Here is a 21,206-nt window from a genome sequence, read left to right as displayed (position 1 = left end):
ATAAAGACGGACAGCGTGACTGCTCCCCATAGCTTGTAGATCACCATCTGGTGGCTAGCTGCAGTATAGGTCATAAATCCAGCCTTCTCCATGTTTGTGGATGGGACATGAACCAAACCAAATAGTCCATATGAAATTAATAGTTTGTGTAATTTTAGGTAAATTGTTTTTCTGCTAACTTTGGTTTAATTAGTTATTTGATGCTATGGAAATGGGGTAAAAGGTCATTATAGACACCTGAGACTGACGTGTGATTGGTTAAGTGCATGGGACCTCGCTCCTGTCGCCCCTTCCCCTGATAACCACAGCACAGCTTCAAAACTTTGATAGTGGGAGTACGAGGAGAGGCGTCTTCCATCTTTATATATATATATACAGTCTATGGTGAGGATCCAAATATATTATTGTTATAATATAGCATCTGTTCCCTTTTTTAAACTGACATTTTATTTTTTATTCATTTCAGTTGCATGTTGGCAAATAAACATAGGTGCCATTGTTGGATCTGCTTCAGATAAATGTTGCTGTATTCAGATCAGACACTGCTCCATTTGTCTCAACCAGAATTCATTAAGTATCCTCTGCTCACAGGCTCCCATGAATCACCTCCTGTAGCCCACAGGTGCATTACCTTCCTGTATGGATTCTTAAAAAAAAATAAAATGACTGAAGGCATTTTTTGGCCGTTCATTTCAATTTCACAGTTGTCTTATTGCTCTCCCTGAGCACCCGTGCTTTAGTTTTTTATTCACCCAGATAGCCAAACATATTTTCACTCTATTTTTATACCTGAAAACACCTCTCATCTGTGAGGCAGTTTTTTCCCCTCAGATTTTACCCAATAAACAAGTGACTCCTTCTTACTTTGACCAGATGTGTGTTGTTGCAACGCCGCGGCCTAACATCCATTTGGAGGAGGTGTCGGGTATTTTATTGTGGCAGCGTTAAATGATCTGTGAAATTGTCTCCTATATGATATTCTGCTCAAAGCCACCCAAGTTTTCTCTGAAGGGCATAATGACTGGAATCAGTTATAATGATTTTTATAAGATCTCCTTGTAATGCACTTCCCTAGGCCCGGGTAGTATGCTACAGGAGGCTAGCATGTGCATTTAAAAGCATGATTAATATCGCTGTTACTTTTCTAGAAAAGATGGTGCTTGGTGATATTTTAATTAATATTTAATGAAATTTAGCCTATTATGTACCATGGACACAGCAACGCATCTCAGGAGAGTCTCACCCCCTTGTGAACGATACAAGTGAGCCACTGCAGATCAGTGAAGGAGATCGAGCCAACATATTTATAAAATAAATAAACGTAAACCTTCAAATAGTGATTACAACATTCCAATAGAATCTTTATTTTTTTTTATATTTGAGGTACATTCAACTTCTGAAATTCTTTCCAAAAGCCTGATATTTCATGCAACGTGTTGGAACCTTTTTGTCTCACCCCAAAGGTCCAGAAAACAACCTCCCTCTTTGTGTTTGTCGTTCTTTGTCTCTGTCTCCTCTGTGACGGTTATTCCTGTTCCTCCCGTCCTGTTTCCGTTGTGTGCAAACTTCAGCTACATCAAGTTATCAGTGTCCTGCTTAATATTTTAGTAGGCGTGAAGCACAAAGTGTTCTGTACTGCCTCGAGCTCCAAACACAAATTGCGGTCCAAAGAGCAACGCAGAGTCACAGAACACAGTAGCAGCTGCGAGTGGGCCTTTGCTGTGCTTCCCATGTCTTCACTGACTTGGGAGTTTGTTTTTATTTTTTTAAAGCTTTACAAAATCAGTTAGCTGGCTGCGTCTCAGGACAGCAAACTCAGAGGAACCCGTTTTGCCTTAATATTTCACCAACGAACTGTATGTGCTGTTCCTGTTTTCTCAGACCTCCAAATCACACTGGCTTCTTGGAGGCGTTCAGTGTCCACATTAAAACTCTTCAAGGTCTCGCACATTGAATCCTCTTTGAGCCAAAACAGCCTTTGTCAGGAAACACATGGGGCCACTGCAAAATGAAGGCTGGAAAATATGTGTAACTCCTTTTTTAAATATGTAGTAGGCTTGGGATGGAAGAACAAGGTCTGCAGAGTCTTAAGAAGTCAAAAAAAGTATAACATTTAAAATGTTAAGTTTAAAATCATCTGAATTTTAGGCCTTAAAAGTCTTAATAATGTTAAAATATTATGCCATAGCTCTTAAATATATCAATAATTCTTAAGAATGTTAATTTTTGATTTAGTGCCACTACTTTCATGCTTAAAAATTATTTTCTAAAGAGAGATGCTGTGGCTGCATGGTTTGTAATGTCTCTGTGTTGTAATTATTTCTCAACAGTACATCACATACTGTAATAAAACTACAAACAAGAACAGACTGGAACTGATAACTTATAGTCTACAACACCTCAGTCAGAATTTATCGCAACAAACTTGTCTTGGCTGTGGGAAACAGGATGGATAACTACTGTCTGTGGTTGATGAGATAACACACCATTATTCTTTACCAGTTTACTTCATCTAAGTTTACATCTTTCTGGGATTTACAAAGGTCTTAAATCTAACTTGTTAAAACCTTTAGAAACTTTAGAGGAGTAGCTCGAATTCTGTATTTTGCTTGGGTTCCCTGTAGACTCCCCCTCAATGCTTCCGTTTCTATAGAAAACAAGTTCCAGTAATCTCTGAATAAAAAGAGGTCAGAGGAGATAACCTGCTGTTTTCAATACATTCCCCAATTTATACACTTCACATTTTATTTGATGGGTTCTCTCAGCTGCAAATGAACCACCGGCCCATTATCCTGCAGCTGGCATCAGCAGCTATTAATCAATGGTCAGTCATCTGTCTCCACCAGGCTCCAGTGCCTCTCACTGATTACACAGCACCACATAAATGTGTTTTCCTGTATGTTGCTTGGGCCACATGATTTCTCACTGCTTTTAGCACCATCCATTCACTCGGTCATTGCAGGCCATTTAGAAATTGCAAAAAAATAAATAAATTAGATGGTTGCTTCGATGCATAAAACAAATAATTGGAAACCTCAGAAAACCTCATAGAAATTGATTTCAGGCTTTGGCTTGTTTTGTTAATCTGATTATCCCTTTCGAGAATAAAATGGAAAACCCCACTCAGGTTTAATTTCACATACTCCTTGTTTTTTTCTCTAATTCAATTTAAATCTGTAAGAAAGGGAGGAGGCACACAGGAGTGGGTGCGTGAAACTAAACAAACTGCATCTCTCAGTTGCAACTACTTAATGTGCTCCAAAAAGAAAAGAAGCCCCTGCTGCCTTCTTCCCAGTTGAAATGTTCTTCTCTAGGTCTGTCGTCACAGTGCTGTTACGTCCATGTTGTATAAACGAAGATTGACACTGATCAAATCTTTTTGTCCATAATAATAACACTGCTGGGGGGGGGGGGGGGGCTTTGCAGAAGCTAAGCATGTTTCAAATGAGCAGAAGAGGTGATTGCAGTGTTTTTATGAGCAGCAGGAGTCTGGAGGTGATGAGAAGGTCTCACCTAGAGGCTGCTCCGATGATTTCACTCGAGCACATCATGCCGCTGATTTCAATTGGCCCCGTCATTACGGGGACTATCCATAGTCTGACTGATTGAAGCATCCAGAGGGCTGAATGGATAAGGCACTTACCACATAATCACGATATCCTTGGTCTGATGCTGGCTGAGGACCCTTGTTACATGTTGAATACTTCTTTCTGCTTCCTGCTTCTCAACTGAAATACACAAAAAATATGTATTTATATATGTTGATGATATGTTTAGTATCTTGCCTCAGGGCCGAAAGTCAAAGCCAAAAGGCTTCACTGCAGATTTAATTTTGCATATGAGCTATATATAATCATAGTTTAAGTGCTTAACATCAGCTTTAAAGAAAAGTTTTTTAAAACAAAGCCCCTCAAAATAAAAATAAAAACTTATATATATACAGAAATATTCAATTTACAATGGAATCAGCAGACACAGGCAAATTCATATTAAACTATTTCAATAGGGCCTCCCACTGTCAGTGCTCGGGCCCTAACTACTTAAAAATCTGTTGCCTTGCCTTTTTTTATATGAATAATTAAAAGCCAACTGAAATAGTTTTCTGCCTCTTTCAGATAACTCAATGGGCTCTGCAGACTGTGAGTATTATATTTCTCTACTCATTTACTCTGTGACCAGTATGTATTTTGGTCACAGGGTGGTAAAGTGATGAATGCTAAAGAGCTAAACCTCATGTGCACCTGAGCAGGTGCTGCAGCTGCAGCTCGAACAAACTTTTCTGTTTGGCTCTGCTCATTTTAGCCACACTCATTCCTCTCTTTGACAAATCCTGTCTCAGTAAAGAAAGCTCTCCCGGGGCCGACCCTCTGCTGCTCCTTTTGTTTAATGAGGCCCAAAGAGAGAACCACCGCTAAATCTGATTGGTTGATTGATAGAATCAGCAACTGTACGTTGCAGGTATTGATGTTGGTCTGTGTGTCTGCAGCTCCAGAAATAGACGAGGTGGCAGTGATGCAGCTGGCAGAGATGGGGTTCCCGCTGGAGGCCTGCAGGAAGGCGGTGTACTACACCGGCAACATGGGTCCTGAGATGGCTTTCAACTGGATCATAGCCCACATGGAGGAGCCAGGTGAGGAGACATCACTGCACTCAGGAGAACAGACTGAGTCTATGGGCAATATGCTTTCACATTATATTTATAGTTCTTACACTGAGGTCCGAATTAAATGAAGATACGGATGAGGTAGATTTATGGAAAACACTACAGCAGGAAGAAAGAAAGAAAATGTGCCCAATTTCTCCATGGTAAAAATGTGGTGTGTTTTCGGATGAAATCACTACAGTATATTTTTCAATGGATGGAATTTAGAGCCACTAATTTAAAGTTGTTTTGATTAACCGATGCATTCATATAACAGAGCAGTATGTCAGTGTGGTATTTAGCCATGTTACATCATAGGAAGAAGGTTATTGGTTTTTCTCTGAGAACCCCCACTTCCTCCCACAGTCCAAAGACATGCAGGAGTCTCTAAATTGTCCGTAGATGTGTGAGTGGTTTTTTTTTGTCTGTTAGCCCTGCAATACTGGTGATCTGTCCAATGACAGCAAGCCTGTAACTGGTTGTATCTCCTAGGATTTGGATGTATCATCTGTTCCTTCCTGCATTCACAGTAGTACGGAAGTATGACTGGGTAATGGCCCCTTTAAAACATTTCCAAATTCATGACATGGGTCTAATGATCAGAAATAGTCAAGAAAAAATAGTCGTGACAAGAAGTAGAGGTTGTCGTGAGCGTTAAGTGAGAGCTCAAGGGTTATAAAGGTAACTGCAGAAGAAACCAAATATACTAGTGACAAATAATCAGAACAACAGCTGGGCTTTAGGGGGACACAGTTCTGCAAACACAGCACAAATCTGCACAAATCTCCAGCATGTGTGCCACCTCCTTTAAACTGGGCTCAGGAGTTATAATGTCCTCGTCAAACTTTTTTAATTGAAATCTCGTTACTCGTTGCATCACGCAAATAAGGAGAAACTTTGGATGTTAACTGTAAGTTTCGATATCTGTCAACGGTATTTCAAGTCAGTGAACCATGAAACAAATTTTGAAGATGCTCTTTTAAGGTAAAAAACGTTGCAGTGTGTCGCTTTAAACATTTAAACAAGGTCCAGAATGAGATTTCTCCTCTGATTGTGGGGATGGGTGCATCAGAACTGAATCGTCCCACAGGTCTGAGCCCTGATTTAATCATGAACACTGACACACTACATCACACAAAGAGGCGAGGCAGGTTTATTTGTATGGGACCTTTTAAAACACAGAGGTAATTGAAAGTGAGAGACACATCACATCACACGGAGACAAATCAGAGCCGGTTTTGTTGTGTCACACTCTGCGTCCCTCTGTGTACTGCAGGTGTTTGTCCGCGTGCGTCTGTCATCATCAGAAACTTTGCGGCAGCTGACTTTGTCTCCTGCAGACTCGCTCCGCAGCGAAGACGTTCCCCCGTGGCGTTAACTCGTGTCACTTTTATTTCCCTGGTTGGCGTCTACAGTGGAGGCAAATTAGAGCAGCCCCCTGCCTGTTAGGTTTTAAATGGGCCTAATGCATCTGTAAAATAGGCTGCGTTCAGGCGCAATAACAGTTTGTGCCTTTCTGCCGCTCAGAGGTTACTTGTACTCCTGCCTCCCTCCCACATTTGTTTGCTTTCATTACTTCACCATTAGCATAACTTCAGCTCATTTTCTCTGACAACTAAATTTCTCACATATTCATTTTCAGATGCGGTGGCAGTGCCTTGTAACATTTTCTTTTTGACTTACGCGAAGCCTGAGTGCTGCATTTACAGAATTACACTAATGGCATCATCTTAGGAGGGAAAAAGTCAACTCAGCGTTATTAACTATTTGATATTAGTTTTCACTGAAATTGATAAAAGCTAAAAATGAGGCCACAGTTCGTAGAAACTTCATCAATGTCTTTAATAAAGGCTGTATCGAGAGTCACAGATTCACAAACACAAAGTTTACTCCCGAAGTTAAATGATAAAGGATTTTAACTGTGTCTAAAGGACACAAGATGATGCGGCGGAGCTGGCAGTGGCTACACATTTCCATTCATGGCAAGGACAGTGATGAAGTCTCTGTTTATCGCTAACAGCAGAGCACTGAGTGTCCTTGTTCCCGGATTGAGGGCCAATTCACTCTCATTTGAATCTGTTGAAAGTACAGAAGAGAACCCTGGTTCAAAATTGGAGAGTTTTTATTCTTACTTCAACTGTTTACTGTTTTTTAAAGTTCCCGAAAAATGTGCATTGTAATGAATGTAAAAACCACAAAGACCTGCAGTCAGAAACTATGAGTTAAGAACTCACCAAAGATCACAATAAAGCTTTATTCAAAATTCGCTTTCCTATATAATTAACTTTTTGTCTTAAGGACCTTTTCCAGCATAAACACCGACCTTGTCTGGCTAAGTAGACCTCATGGGGACCAAAGCCTGGTTCTAATGAAGCTAATCATTAATTCTGAGCTCCTGGTTAAGGTTAGGGGTGTGAATGGAGGTAGGGTTAGTCATCAATTGGTCATGGTAAAGGTTATAGGGATAATGTTTTGGTCAGACTGTGAATGCAGTCCTTATAAGAATATTCTCTGTGTGTGTGTGCGTGTGTGTGAATGTGTGTGTTCATTTGAACAGTTGAACACGTTTGTTTGAGATGTGTCGACTCACTGGGCTAATCTGGGCTTTGACACAAAAATGCCACAGGGTCACATACTGTTTCCAGCACTAGATGTATTCAGGGTGTCTGTACAGACACACACACTATTTACAGGACCAGTTAGGTACAACACTTACCTCCTTCCTTAGAATAAACTCTCAGAGGAGTCAGCAGTTCTCTACTTGTTCTAAAATGCAAGGAGTGTTTGTTCCTATTTTAGATTTTATAATAAATACTTTAAAGTAATAATATGTAACAATATGTTCATTTTGATCACGTTTTAATTGCGTGGTATCCACTTTACCTGTAACTTTATCTGTAGATTTCTCTGTCTCTGCTTTAACTTCCAGGACAAACTAACTATGACGGAGACAAAACACACTATAGTCAGTTAGCCAGTTAGCCAGTTAGCCATCCGGTTGTTTCTCCCTACTCGTAATAGATCCTGATTACTTATCGTTGTGTGCTTCCTAATAATAAAACTTTAGTACATCGACAACGGTGACCAGCAACGACTCCCTTGATCCCACGCTGCTTCACGACATATCCAAACTAGGTCTTCTGTTATTGTATTCGTTGAGAGGCCTCTAATGTAGGAAGTTACGTATTGGACATTCAAATCACCCAGGTACAACAGCAACACACTGAAAATACTCTGATGTGCAGGAGGCATCCAGCCGCTTCATTTTGTTACAGCAAGCCACAGAACTACAATTAAAAATCTAGATTCTGCGAACTTTGACCTCCAAGACCAATTTGTTCATTTATTGGGTTAAAAACAAAAGCAAGCTGCAGAAACACATCATTATTCTCGCTCTGTCTCTCCACTCAGACTTTGCCGAGCCTCTCGCTCTGCCCTCCATGATGGATCCTGGTCCCTCCACCAGTGACAGCCCCATGGGTGACGCCACTCCTCTGGCCAACTCGCCCCCCGAGGAGAGCATCGCCATCCTCACCTCTATGGGCTTCCCCCGCAGTCACAGCATCCAGGCACTCAAAGCCACGGTCAGTCCGCTGCCCACTCTGTTCTTCATGTTTGCTCTTCGTGTTGGTAAATAACCCAGACTTGTTTTTTCGAAGTCTTCATTCTTTCTTCTTCTCTAATAAATTGTTTCTGTCAGCTGAAAAATATTAATCTCTAAGGTTTTCTTATTAAGGGCTGTCTGTTTACTGCTTATCAACCTGGCTTTATGAGTTTCTACATTTGCCGCCGCCGACACCTGAGGCCTAATTCATTATCGTTTTTTTTGCTGTGGCTGTATTGTGTTGGTGGCAGTAATAACAGTGATAACAGTGATTTGTTTTGAATGAGCACAAGGAGAACTGAGCAGCCAGCGTGGGCAGAGATGGTCGCAGTTTCTGATCCGACAAAGAAAAAAAAGAAAACTTCCGTAGGAGTTGCTCAAGCCTTTGTCTGTTTCTCATAGAAACAATTTATAGTTAAATGGAAGAAAAAGTTGAGCAAGAGAAAAAGTGAAGAGCAAGAACCACCCACACAGTTTGATAAGTGTCTCTGAGAAGTGCAGGAAAAGAAAGTGCCCTAACAAAAGTTGTCTGATCAAAAAAAGAAGTAGATTTAAGAAATTGCAGCAAAAACTTTTCATTTGTTTATTCATTATGTAAATAAAAATGCACATTGTTACCCCATAACAAAATACTGCAGGGACCCCAGAGTGTCCGTGCGAGAATTGATTTGAGGATTAGTTTTGCGTTGCCTCACAGAAGGTTTCGTGTTTTCTCACAAATGTCTCTCGTTCATGCTACATCGTCATTTCATTATAGGAGCTGAAGTGTGCAGTCATCTGCTTTCCTCATGAGAGACATGGAATAGTCGTTCCAGTTTACATTCTGTAATTATATACACGTCAGTTGAGCAGTAGTACTACATTTGCATACTTCATGCCCAGTTCAAAGTCAAATTCAAGAAGGTGCTCCAAACTACAGGGGTTAGCAGAAATGTGCTACATATTAGAGATACCAGACCCAAGTCAGTCGGGCCTAGAATATGTCAAATAAAATTGGGATTGGATTCTAACATGTTCATACACAGCATCTTTGTGCAGCCCTGCCTCAGTCATACATCATTCACACTTAATTACGTGGAATGGGGGAGATGGGGATCGAACCTCTGACTTTCTAGCTAGTAGACGACCTGCTCTAGCTCCTGAGCCACAGCCGCCCTATGTAACTCAAAACACATTTAGAGTAACGCAAAAATAATCCTCAAGAAAAACTCTGTAATAAACCCAAAGGAAACCGGAAGATAGAAATCTGAGAAGGGTGGGAGGTGTTTGAAAACGGGTTGAGATGATGAAGCTCTGTCAGTCATATTTGGACTTGGCTGACCCAGTTGTTTTCTTTCCAAACTGCTAATTTAATAGGTCGTACATGTCAGAGTGATTAAAGTTGTCTGCTCTCCTTGGTGTTTACAAATAGTCCCAGCAGCATAAGGTCTCCTCCGGTTCAGCTTTAGAAACAGGATCTGCCTCAGCGACATGTAGAGACACTGCGTCAAAGTGTGTGTAAAATTGTACAGTGCAAAAGTTTGTCAGCTTCCTGTTCCGAGATGGACCCTGATTCTCACGCTTCACATTTCAAACTGCATCCTCAGCAGAAAATAACCCGGCAGGCGGTTAGAAAGACACAGAAATAGACTCCTTGTTTATCACCCGTAATGGCACCAAACACCCATTTGGAGTTTGGTGCCATTGATGCTGTTGATGTCGAAAAAATTAACACTTATTCCCCACGAGGGGGATGGAGATGTGAAGCAGAGAAAGGTCTCAGGGATGGTTTTATTATTAGCCTAAAATCGGAAGGAGGAACTTTTTGTCCCCTCCAGCCTCTGGGACATGAGACAGAAAAGCTTACAGCTCTTCGGATGAGACATTCTCAAGGAATCAAAACTCTACTTTGTATTAAAAGCAAACATCCTCCCTGCCACCTCCCTGATAAATGACCGCTTATTTTAACTTGCTCCGCATCCGACTCTCTTGATGCTGAGTTTGTTCATGATACGACAGAGAGGAAGAAAACAAGATAGAATATCACCATTTCTAAACCTCGACCCGGATTGTATCACCATATGCGATCTATTAACAGCCCATCACTCTTCTGTGGGATGATATTTCCTGTTGTGACGAGATTCTTTCTAAACTTTGGTGCAGCTGTAGACGTTACTATGCAGCTGAGCTGAGTTTGCACCCCTGACCAATTTAAAGGTGTTAAATATTAAAGGCTTTTTTTGCGTGAATGTCTTTGAGCTTTTAACGTTATTTTTTCCATTGTGTTTCAGAACAATAACCTGGAACGAGCACTCGACTGGATCTTCATCCATCCGGAGGAGGAGGAGAGTGACGTCCTCTCAGACATGGCCGACACAGAGCCCAACGACAACGCTTTCTCCAACGCCAACTCGCACAGCGACTCCACGCTGTCACCGGACAGAGAAACATCGGGCCCGCGGGTCAAAGACGGACCAGGCCGTGAGTCACTCTGCACGAGCGACTTTTCGTCTCTCACGACTGTATTTGTTACTGAACTGATTATGAGGACGTTTTTGGCGTTGGACTTAATCTACCTTTATTGTAATATTACAAGGCACAAATCTTACTGACTAAGAGATTAACATGGGGTCTAAGATTAACATGGGGTCTGAGTCTATTGTCCTGAACTTCCACAGGCCAGGTTATGGTCAGTCCTAATTACTGTCTGAAGGATGACACACCATGTGGTCTGCTGCTGCTGGGCACTGACCTACACTGCCAGAACAACTCAAGTCCCAGTGGCATGAAAACATGATTCACAAGCTTTTTAATCTCTACCTCCAATATTGTTAATGCATCCTCATCAGTGACAGAGGCATTGAAGGAAAGGTTGATCATTTTTTCAAGTCTATCTAAAAATTTGAATCATTATTTCCTCTTTTCCATACGTACCATCAACAAATCATGCCCAATGCTCTTTCAGTGTCAGTTATGGAGAATCAATTCACCAGCACTTGTTCTGTCTCAAAAAAACACAGCACAGTTTATCTGATGCTTATATGAGGCTCGAGTGTTTTTAGTTTTTAATGCTGCCTTTTTCATTTAGTTTGGCTGTCTTGAAAGAGGGAGATTTTATACTGAGTGTAGATATTTTGCCTTTATTTTCCATAGTCATTATGAGGAGAGAGGAATAGAGACTCACAGTAAACAACAGAACCATAGGGCTATAAAGTCACATCACACTTACATAAAGTTTGATACTAGAATGACTGTTGCATTACAAACTGCTGAGAGTACATATTGCGTTTTCTTGCATTCCCTTGTTTGCGGATCTTAACCAACTTCTTTATTAGAATCTCCGCTGTGTTTGTTCATCACAATATCTCTTTCTATTTATTCCAGGTTATGAGCTCTTTGCCTTCATCAGCCACATGGGAGCATCCACAATGTCTGGACATTATGTTTGTCACATCAAAAAGGAGGGAAGGTGAGTTGTCCACAGACTCACAAAATGCTATATATACTGTTTTTAATTGTAGAAAGCTTGCAGCATATTTGTTATCACGACTTTCCTGTTCAACAAATGTGGATGTGTTTTCCTTTCTTAATCAGTAATCCCAGGAAATGTATTTTATCCAGAATTCAATTATTTTACATAATACAGAAAATAAATAATTCAGCTTATTGAGACTGAATGAAAAATACAAATTGACCCATTTCCTTTGTCAGTCAGTTTAGAAATAAACAGAAACCTTCACATTAATTTCCGGCAGCACTAAACTGTCATGTGGTGTCCTCCTGCAGGTGGCTGATCTACAACGACCACAAAGTGTGTTTGTCAGAAAGGCCTCCTAAAGACTTGGGCTACATCTACTTTTACCATCGACTGTCGAGCAGTTAAAGTGAAGTTCCCGCCCTCCTCCACCCAGCAACCTTTAAAGAACGACAGTCTTTCACTCAGAAGACTGGCAGACAACTGTGTGAACAGCCGCAGTGGAAACGATGGAAATAACCTCTCAGACCAGCTGCTCGCCTTACTGTGATGTCATTCAGGAGCAACCAGGAAACCCTGGTCAGAAAGGGAAAGCAATGTGCTTCATGTGCATTTGTGTTACGTTACGCTTTAAATGTATATTTCAGTGTTTATGTTTCAAAAGTAAAAGAGACGTTTTCTCGACAGTACAGAGGAATGTGTGCGATATCTCCACTTCTGGACTGTTCTGGACACACACTAATACCACATATCAAATCCCATTGTTCCTCCTGCTCTATGCCTTCAGCTACTGTGCCAATATTTTCAAAGTGGTACATTTTATAAATGTATTTTGAAATGGCAGTGCTTCACTGCCAGCCCTGAAATGCTCTGAAATTGTGACAAAAAAACAAACAACCAAGAAATTGTTGTGCCATTGGTGGCTTTGCAATTTCCTTTGAAAGAGAAAAGAATGCTTTTTTCACTTTTGACCGGAACAAGTTTCGTATTTTGCACCTGATGCAGTAGAAGTAGATGTTTTATTCACCAGGCACGAGCACATTGAATGTGATATCAAATTCTACTTCGGTTCTGCTGAACCTGTTAAACCTTGAAGTGGCTGGAAGTGCATATTTCAGGTGGCTGTCAAATCCTCCATACTCATGTACTTTAGATAGAGGTGGTAAAGAAGTCCACACTCAATTTGCATTTTAGGCTGAAAAAGAACTTGGACTCTCAGCAGCAGCTGGTCCACTGTGGTTCTTTTATCACTCGGACAGATTCAGACTGTGGCCCGACAGTTAAAATTCACCATCTGTTAAACCTGTGGCCTCTTTAATTTTTTTTTTTACAGGTCATTTAAGTTCATTTATTTTTTCACATCCAAAAGCAATATGCACGACAACCAAATCCTCCCTGGCACCTGCTGTACGGGTGACTCATTTCTCCGGTGCAGTGCTGAATGTATCATGGTGCTCACTTCAAACGAAACCTCTTCATCTCTTAATATGACAGTAGAACCTGTCACCATAACCTCATGCTGGGTCAGCCAGGTTTAGAACCTCTGACTGTCAACATCATCTCAGTGTCTGTTCTCATATCCTCATCTTTCACTGGGATGCTGCAATGAACTGGACCCGAATCAAGTTTAGTTTCTGTCGTCTAAAAAAAAACGAACTGGTGTTTTGGCAGTTAATTCCAGTGCGACAACCCTGACGTGTGGGGAAAGTGTGTGTCTCTCAGCTGTGCAATTCGCGCGCTTGTTTTAAAGGAGAAGTTCTGCTGAAAAGTGACTTTGCTCTGCTTTGTTAAAATGTCATATTCGAGCATTACAGGGAAGGACTGTCCTCCGACCTAGAAGGTAGATGTTCTTGAGCGTTGAAAGAAACAAAAAAATGGAGACTTGAAAAACTGTGGAAGTCTGGAATGTGTTTGTCCTTTAAAACCCTCTCATGTAGAGACTTTTAAAAACGACATATAGGATCTTCAATAGAAAGAAAGAAACTTTATTGAAGCACTAAGATAAATATCACACATCCCAGAGTACAACAATATATCTGCACTTCTTCCCTTTAACAACACTGTGTCTAGACTTCCCTCGGCACAGATTCTATTTTATTATATCCCGACCTCTCATCTCCATCAGATACGACCTGATAAAGTGCTGCGGTCTTCATTGTCCATGCAGCAGGGACATTTAAAAGGTCTTTCTATGCAAGTCTTGTGTTTCTGCCATTGATAAAAGTTGTGTCTTGCTAAATGATGTTTCGTCTTGAATGTCTTCAGATATCCTGTGCAATTCAATCTGTCCCCCCCCCCCCGTCCTGATTACATCATTATGTCATTTTCTGTTGTTTTGTTCCAGCTTTCCCTCCAGCTCGGTCTCTTCCATTCTTCTTCTTCTTCTTCTTCTTCTTCTTCTTTACGTGGTTAAAAGAGGCTTTTTCACTGTCAACATGTGCACTAGACGTTGACATTTAGTCATTTGGATTGTACCTTTGGACTCTTGGGAGTTTTGTTCTCTTTTCTCATTTAACTAAATGAAAAAAAAAAGGTTCTTCACCTGTTTTTACCCTGTTGCCTTTTTTGCAAACAAGTTTGTGCCGGTTGTGTAGTCCCCATTAGATAGTTTTCCTGAAGGGATTATTTTACGTTGACTTTTGTAATGTATGAGTTTATCCAAAAATGGCTTTGATGTATGTGAATAGAGTCATGACAGTACAGTGCCACTGTTTACTTACAATGTTTGGATAATTTAATAAACTACACCTTTGTCGAGACTTGGCTTCAAATGTTGTGTAAAAAAAAACGAGACACCAGAGTGTAGAATATATAACAACAGTTTATTTTAAAAGATTACTTTCGTATTGTAAGTTTCAAAGGTGCTAATGCTTTCCTTGTGATTATACAGGGAGAGTTATATGCATTATAGTAGGTGTTTCAGTAAATTTACTACTGTATATAAAGTATATATTTTCTAAGTTCATTCATCAAAATATCAATTTATTCACACGTCTGATGCATTTATAAATAAACCAGAACAAACTGCCTTTGTACACATGTTGAATTAAAGGAGTGAAGAAAGAAATGTACATGTACCGATCACCTTCATGAACCCCAACCAATCAAGCTGTGGTTAACATTTTATAAAGAGAATCAACACAATTGGTTTTCAGCAAATTGCCAAAAACAATTCCCCTTAAATTTAATTTGGAGGACCCTGCATAAACCTTAAAATAAAATATTATTAAATTAATAATACCGCAAACAATTTCACAGAAAGTACAATATCAATACATTTGGAAACCTCTGCATTATTATAGAATTGTTATTTCATCCAGTGTATTTCATGATTATATTTAAATTTAGTTCTTCATTTTGACAATTTCATTTCATTCTGTCTTAGACACTTTTCATCACAAAGTCCTCGTCGATCAAGGTCAGACTCAGTTATAATGGTTTTCATTTCAAGTGTCACAGAACTGTCTGGAAAAAGCTTCTCTAAAGCCAAGTGAAATAATATTTAATGAGATGAGATTTTTGTGTGATCAAACAGAATTTATATGACATTAAAACTTCAAACAAGTGCATAATTATGTATTTATATGGTGTAAGACATTATCAAGTTTCAACAGTAAAGGGAGCCAGCTTCATAGTTTTGATTTGGGTTAACACTTGACAAGGTTTACATGCTTTAATGTTCAGAAAACACGTCACTCTCCTAAAACTTGCTGCAGCTCCTCTGTTCAGCCTCTGTCTGAAACTCTTCGTTTTAGCTCCTGTTTCTTTAATCATGGGCCAGAGTAAATGACGAGACATTTCAGGTGCAGTCTTTTCTTTCGGGGAGAGGAGCTCCTTTTACTGCGGACTTTGGGCTTTTTAATCCTGCAGAACTTTTACCAGAACCTGTATAACTCACAAGAGGAAGAGAAAAACTGGAAAAGCACAATATGTCTCATTTAAAAACATTTGGTGCAACAGCTTTATAGGTTGGGGTTATTGCAGCGGTTACCAGTTTCTACAGAATATACCTACGTCAGTTGTAGCGTTACACAAGTGTCGAAGCTCACGTACGTTTGAAAGCGATGTGTGTTGCGCTTTAACACTTGTTTCTCTGCTCGAGCTTCGCACACCCTCTGGTTCTATGCAAGAAAAAGCCTTTTGTGTAGAATGTGTACTGAATATATATATCAGTTCTTGTCAAGGTTGCAGATTCTAAAAGTGTACTGTAAAAATATTGTAAGGAAACTTCATCGCATATTTCATTTGTATATGTTAGTGGGAGAGAAAGAGAGCACATCCATGTATTTCATGCATACCAATGGAAATAAACAGCATCCACGACAAAGAAATGCAGGAGGAGCTGGCATGCGATCCACCTCAGTTCCTCAGGAGCATGCGTTAAGCTAGGTCAGTTCACCTGAGAGGGTTCAGTAGTAGGTTCTACGGAAAGAAATGTGTCGCCAGGCTTCCTATCTCCCGGCGCACTGCAGTATGACGCACACGGTAGAAGTTCAGATTTCAAGCCAGCGATTAAAGGTTTCTCTTAAAAAAATAAGTTCTTCATTCTCAACACATCTCTGGAAATGCAAAAAAAACAACCCCCCAAAAAAGCAAAGGCTTACAACCCCATAGGGAAACTAGAGTTAATCATTTTAGCAGACATCATGTTTTTAGAGTTCTACAGTTCGATGTTAAGAGCGACGACAGCCGGGACGACCGGGGACAGAATATGTTAATAAAAAAAAAGAAAAAGGAAGAAGACGAAGTAGATCTTGGTCTGAAGAACAACTCCTTCCTCTACAATCTCTTGGGCAAATGTTACAAGTTGCATGTGTTTACGGGAAAGTGGATGGAGTGAGTTCTTCTAGCTGCAGCATTAGCACTAACACTAATGTGACAGGGGTGGATGCTACATGGAAGAATCCAGTTGACTTTTTCAGGGGATTCGATTTAGGGGCAGATGCAGGAATTTATTTTCACCTTCTTCATGATGACGATTATCAAGCTCACTACCATCATTAGAGCCATACAGCTATCATGTGGGAACATTACTTATTTAACAATTTAATGATAATTTACAAATAAACAGAATGCTATTGAAGGACTATTGGATATCACTCATTTCCATTCACTGAAACGCTAAACTTGCAATTACTGCAACTATCATCATAGAGTCTCAGAGAGTGAACACATCTGTGCTTCCTGCTTTGGCCTCCTCATCTTTGTCACCATGCCACTCTTGAGGGATATTGGTCATGACACGCACATATGTGCTGTGTCTCACCGGGACTCCTCCTCCTCCTCGATCCACCTGACATCATGGCCGACCACAGAGACTCTGTGCCACAGCGTGTTTGAAGTGTCTGACTACAGCAGCCGCCTGTCTGCTTCAGTATTGTAACATATTTGGTTCAATACCAGAGCTGTGGACTTGAATAATGAGACTTTCCTTCTCTGTAGTGCATCTGGGGTGATTTTCAAAGGGAACATATGCAGCGGCCTGGCGAAAATACAACATGTACCTGATAACAAAGCTTGATGTACAGCATTGATTTTGTCGGGTGCAATTGGGGTCGTAGACATATCGCTACGCCACAGGGTTATAAAACATGAAGACTACACGTCCACATTCCCTGCCTACCTTTGTCTTGTTTTTGTTCTCCCCTAGTTTCCTAATGGTACAGTTGTACAGTTTAATAGATGAATGGCCATCGTGCCGGTCTCTGGTTCCCGCTGATATCGCCGCTCCAAAGCACAGAGTCACCCGCCTCCCTTTGTTCTGCAGAAGGACAAACCGACAATTCCCGAAAGGCAACATAAAACACAACCTTTTTGCATAGGGTCTGAGATAAAAACAACCTTCTGCAGCGCGGCCCGGACTGCAGACACGCCTGTCCAACGCCAAGGTGCTGAGCTCTACACTCACAGCAACTTTCCAACTAAAAGTGAGGCAAGACAAGCCGTCAGCTAAAAAAAGCGGGGTTATGGAGAAAGGAAAAGAATCCATGCATTTCATCCCATCCTGTTTGATGATCTCATGTCTGGAATTATCGTGACGCGACTACAAGTTTACAGATGGTAAACCAAATAGCTTGTTTGCATTCCGCCCAGGCTCACATCCATATTTAAATCATGTACATAATGACGCAGGCAAAGTGAATAAATTCAATGGATGAGCTTTCGCTGCCTGTGGAGACACGGCAAAGAAACAAATGACTGCATTGGGAAAAAGCCCCAAGCTGTTGCTGTGAGTCCTGGCCTGCAGCTCCATACACATCTTTTACCTGTAATGCTATTATCCTGTGTACAGCGTGGGGAAATCATGTAATGCTGACATCAAATGCTAACGCCTCTAGAGTCATTACAGGGGTTGAAAATGAAAAGAGATACTTTAAAACGCAGTAACAACAGTAGTTTTTTCCCCGTTTGTTAGAAAGTTTTTACAGAATCATGTCGCTGCCCAGAGTCTGTGTCGACTTCTCCGACCAGTCAGCATAAAGGGAACAAAGAGAAGCTCTGAGCCAAGGCCAAACAAATAAAAACCCCAACCACAAAAAAACGAATGGCTCAGAAAGCTTTCGAGTTCAGGAGACGGACAATATTTAAAGAAATCGAAAAACCAGTCTAAAAATGGCTTTGCAGGCTTTTTTTTGTTGCCATAAAAATAGTATAAATAAATATTTGCATGCATTTGAGTAAGGCTTTACAACCTGGCTTCCACATTCCACTCGGGTTAGGAAGTTGTCTGAAGTGCAAAGGGAAACATTTCTAAAAGTGTGTTAATTTTTAAAGAGGAATCCGTTCATGGAAAAAAAAATGCTTATTCATGCAGTATCGTTATTTTGTGTTGAAAGAGGATGAAAACAAGCCAGGGGACAGGAGTCGAAGGGTCCGGGTCATGTGGAGCAGTCTTTATCAGTTGCACTCTAATCCGACCCTCAGGAGGAGAGAACAGTTTCGAGTCTTAAAAAAGTTTTTTTCTTTCTTTTCCTCCACAAAACCTCGTCTTTACCCTGCAAACACGGCGTGAGGGCTCCTCTGTGAGACGCTCCAACTCTCCTGGAGACTGCTCCTCTCTCCTGGCTCAGCTCTGTTCCACTGGATGAGTCAGTTTTTAATTGATGTGTTCTCTAAGGCATTGCTCGTACAATCTTTGCCTGTCCTTGTGCTCTTCAGGGAAATCACAAATTGCAGTGCAAATCCATCACAAAGCAGCCACTTCAAGCACTTGGAAGAACCTGTCCTCGGAGCTGCTCCAAGGTACTTGGGTGGGGGAAAAAAAAAACTTTGACGACTGCAGTTAATTTTGACGTGCATAAAAAAAAAATCGCACTGTAGTCTCTAACATCACATCCTGTCTTTTCTGATGTGTACACTTTGGGCTTTTGGCTGTTGGGTTAAAAACTGCAGAGTAAAAGTGAAGGGGGGGGGGGGGGGGGGGTGCTGTCATCACTACCTCCCGTTCCTCAAATGTCTAGGTTAAAGGCCCGCATGAGGAGATCCAGGTCGCCAATGTTTGCGGCTTGGAAGAGTTCTGGTTGGTCCATCATGGACAACGCTATCCTCAGAGCAGCCCAGATGTTTCCGGACATCACCTGGTGGGACTGCTGGCGACTCCGGCTCTTCCTCTGAAGGCTTAAGGCAGTCAGGAAGTTACTGGCTGCCTCTCTGGGGAAGCAAAAATAAATGCAGTTTGGTTTAGAGGATGAAGAGGCATTATTTTAAAACAGTTATGAGAGACACAGACTGTGAATGTGATGGACGATGTGTTTCAACATTGTACGGGCACGAGATTGTGGTGTGAGGCCTTTGTATTTAGGTTCCGCTTATACACAGGCTCAACCAATCATGAGTCAGTCTCAGCTGTCAATCATGATGTTTCCCCCGGTTTATATACCACCAAAACCTAATTAAAACCAATGATATATAAGTTAAAAGGACATAAACCATCTTTCTACCTAGACTTTTGTGTTTGGTCCAAGTCCCATCCAATAACATGGAGGAGACAGGATGTATGACCTCTACTGCAGCCAGCCACCAGGGGGCATTCAAGATACTTTGGGTTCACTTTTGGGAAATTGTCATCCAGCAATATTTATACAGTCTTATATTCAGTATTATGGTTAAAACCTATATCAACCAGGCTTCTGGCACCACCTAGTCTCAGGCATGTAGTCTGTTGACGTCACGTAAGTACCAGTGGAGCTACATGTAGTCTAAACTTAGTAATTGTCTGAGTGTTATCTCTGCTGCGGCAGCTAACTGCAGGCCAGCCCAGCGGAGATAATAATTGAAGAGAAAATTGAATTTGAGATTGAACATAACATCTGGTAACAGGTAAACATTTCACTGTTTACAGCACAGACTAGATGAGCATGGTTGGTGGGAGTATTTGGTAGAAAGCAGTTCCAGCAAGAAAATGTATTAACTATAAGTGTTTTAAATGTCATCGTTCAACACTTTGGACACAACAAACACCATTTAGCTCCACTGGATTGAGATGGAGGCAGAAATGTCTTCGTCAGGAGAATAAAACATTGAATATCTGCATCTGCAGACAAGTTGAGTGAGTCAAGTGAATAGCCTTGCTCAGTGAGTGTGTAGCTTGCCTCTGACAAGGAAACTTTACCGCCTCTTATTTCCCACGCTTGGCCTCCCAGTGACTAAACCTCCTACTGGTCTGAGTTTTCCCTTCACCATCGCGCAGCAATTTCTTTTCTTTTAGTGACTAAGCTTGTTGTCTGGCAGATGCATTATGATTCTGTCATGCTCATGATTATGGTAGTTGTGAAATATGAATCCTCATGTTGGGGTATCATGAACGCTCTGGGCTGAATTGGTTTCGCTGCATATCTTCCTGCCTGTCAAATTATTGGGTTCACAGGAAGCTCAACGGCTAAAACATTTTTCTCCACGCTCCTCTTTTTATTATCTGACAGGATGAGAAATATTTCAGTGAAAATCCACCACTACATTAATCATTGGCGAGCCTTTATGCATATGTGTTGATAGTCATCAGCCCATGATAACTAATAAGACGACGATGTCTGCTGCAGGTCACTGATTTGCAGAGTTGGGCAAGTTACTGAAAATTAGTACTTAGTTACAGTTACTAGTTACTTCTTTTAAAAGTAATTGAATTACTTCACCAGTTACTGTATATCAAAAGTAATTAGTTACTAGGCAAAGTAACGTTTAAGTTACTTCTGTTATTTTATTGTGAAAATGTTTTATTGTGAAAATGTTACATGATTTTATTTTGAAACGGTTCAGGTAGAGTCGCGGACATCCTGTGATGACTACAACGCCGCTACGGAAAAGGTTTATGTTTTTAGCAACCCTCCGAAGAAGCACAATGTCTTACGGTGTCCGCGGTTGTTTTAAGGTGTTTCTAAGTTGTTCAAAGTTGTATTAAGCTGTACGGTGTTACAAGGACGGCTCAAATAAACGACCAGAACATCAGTTTAAGTCTCGACCATCTTTCGGGGGATCTGGTTCACGTGTCTTCTTGTCTGCAAGTGTTC

At 40.9% G+C, this 21,206-nt stretch overlaps 2 protein-coding genes across 4 annotated transcripts in view; one reads left to right on the top strand and one right to left on the bottom strand.

Annotated features, from left to right (window-relative positions):
- Positions 1-14,459, top strand: part of usp13 (ubiquitin specific peptidase 13) — a 30,143-nt gene extending 15,684 nt beyond the window's left edge. For all 3 annotated transcript variants that reach the window (XM_053431283.1, XM_053431282.1, XM_053431280.1), the window contains exons 16-21: positions 4,116-4,139; positions 4,487-4,630; positions 8,054-8,226; positions 10,517-10,706; positions 11,610-11,694; positions 12,012-14,459. In XM_053431283.1, the coding sequence (XP_053287258.1) occupies positions 4,116-4,139; positions 4,487-4,630; positions 8,054-8,226; positions 10,517-10,706; positions 11,610-11,694; positions 12,012-12,108 (713 nt within the window). In that variant the 3' untranslated portion in view covers positions 12,109-14,459. The remainder of the gene's footprint in view (positions 1-4,115; positions 4,140-4,486; positions 4,631-8,053; positions 8,227-10,516; positions 10,707-11,609; positions 11,695-12,011) is intronic.
- Positions 14,460-19,148: 4,689 nt separating this feature from the next.
- Positions 19,149-21,206, bottom strand: part of pex5la (peroxisomal biogenesis factor 5-like a) — a 39,369-nt gene continuing 37,311 nt past the window's right edge. The window contains exon 14 of the mRNA XM_053430800.1: positions 19,149-19,350. Within this exon, the coding sequence (XP_053286775.1) occupies positions 19,149-19,350 (202 nt within the window). The remainder of the gene's footprint in view (positions 19,351-21,206) is intronic.

The sequence above is a fragment of the Pleuronectes platessa genome, chromosome 9 (assembly GCF_947347685.1).
Source record: "Pleuronectes platessa chromosome 9, fPlePla1.1, whole genome shotgun sequence".
In the NCBI taxonomy this organism is placed as follows: Eukaryota; Metazoa; Chordata; class Actinopteri; order Pleuronectiformes; family Pleuronectidae; genus Pleuronectes; species Pleuronectes platessa.
Note: the sequence above shows the minus strand (reverse complement) of the source record. Positions and strands in the feature narration are given on the sequence as shown.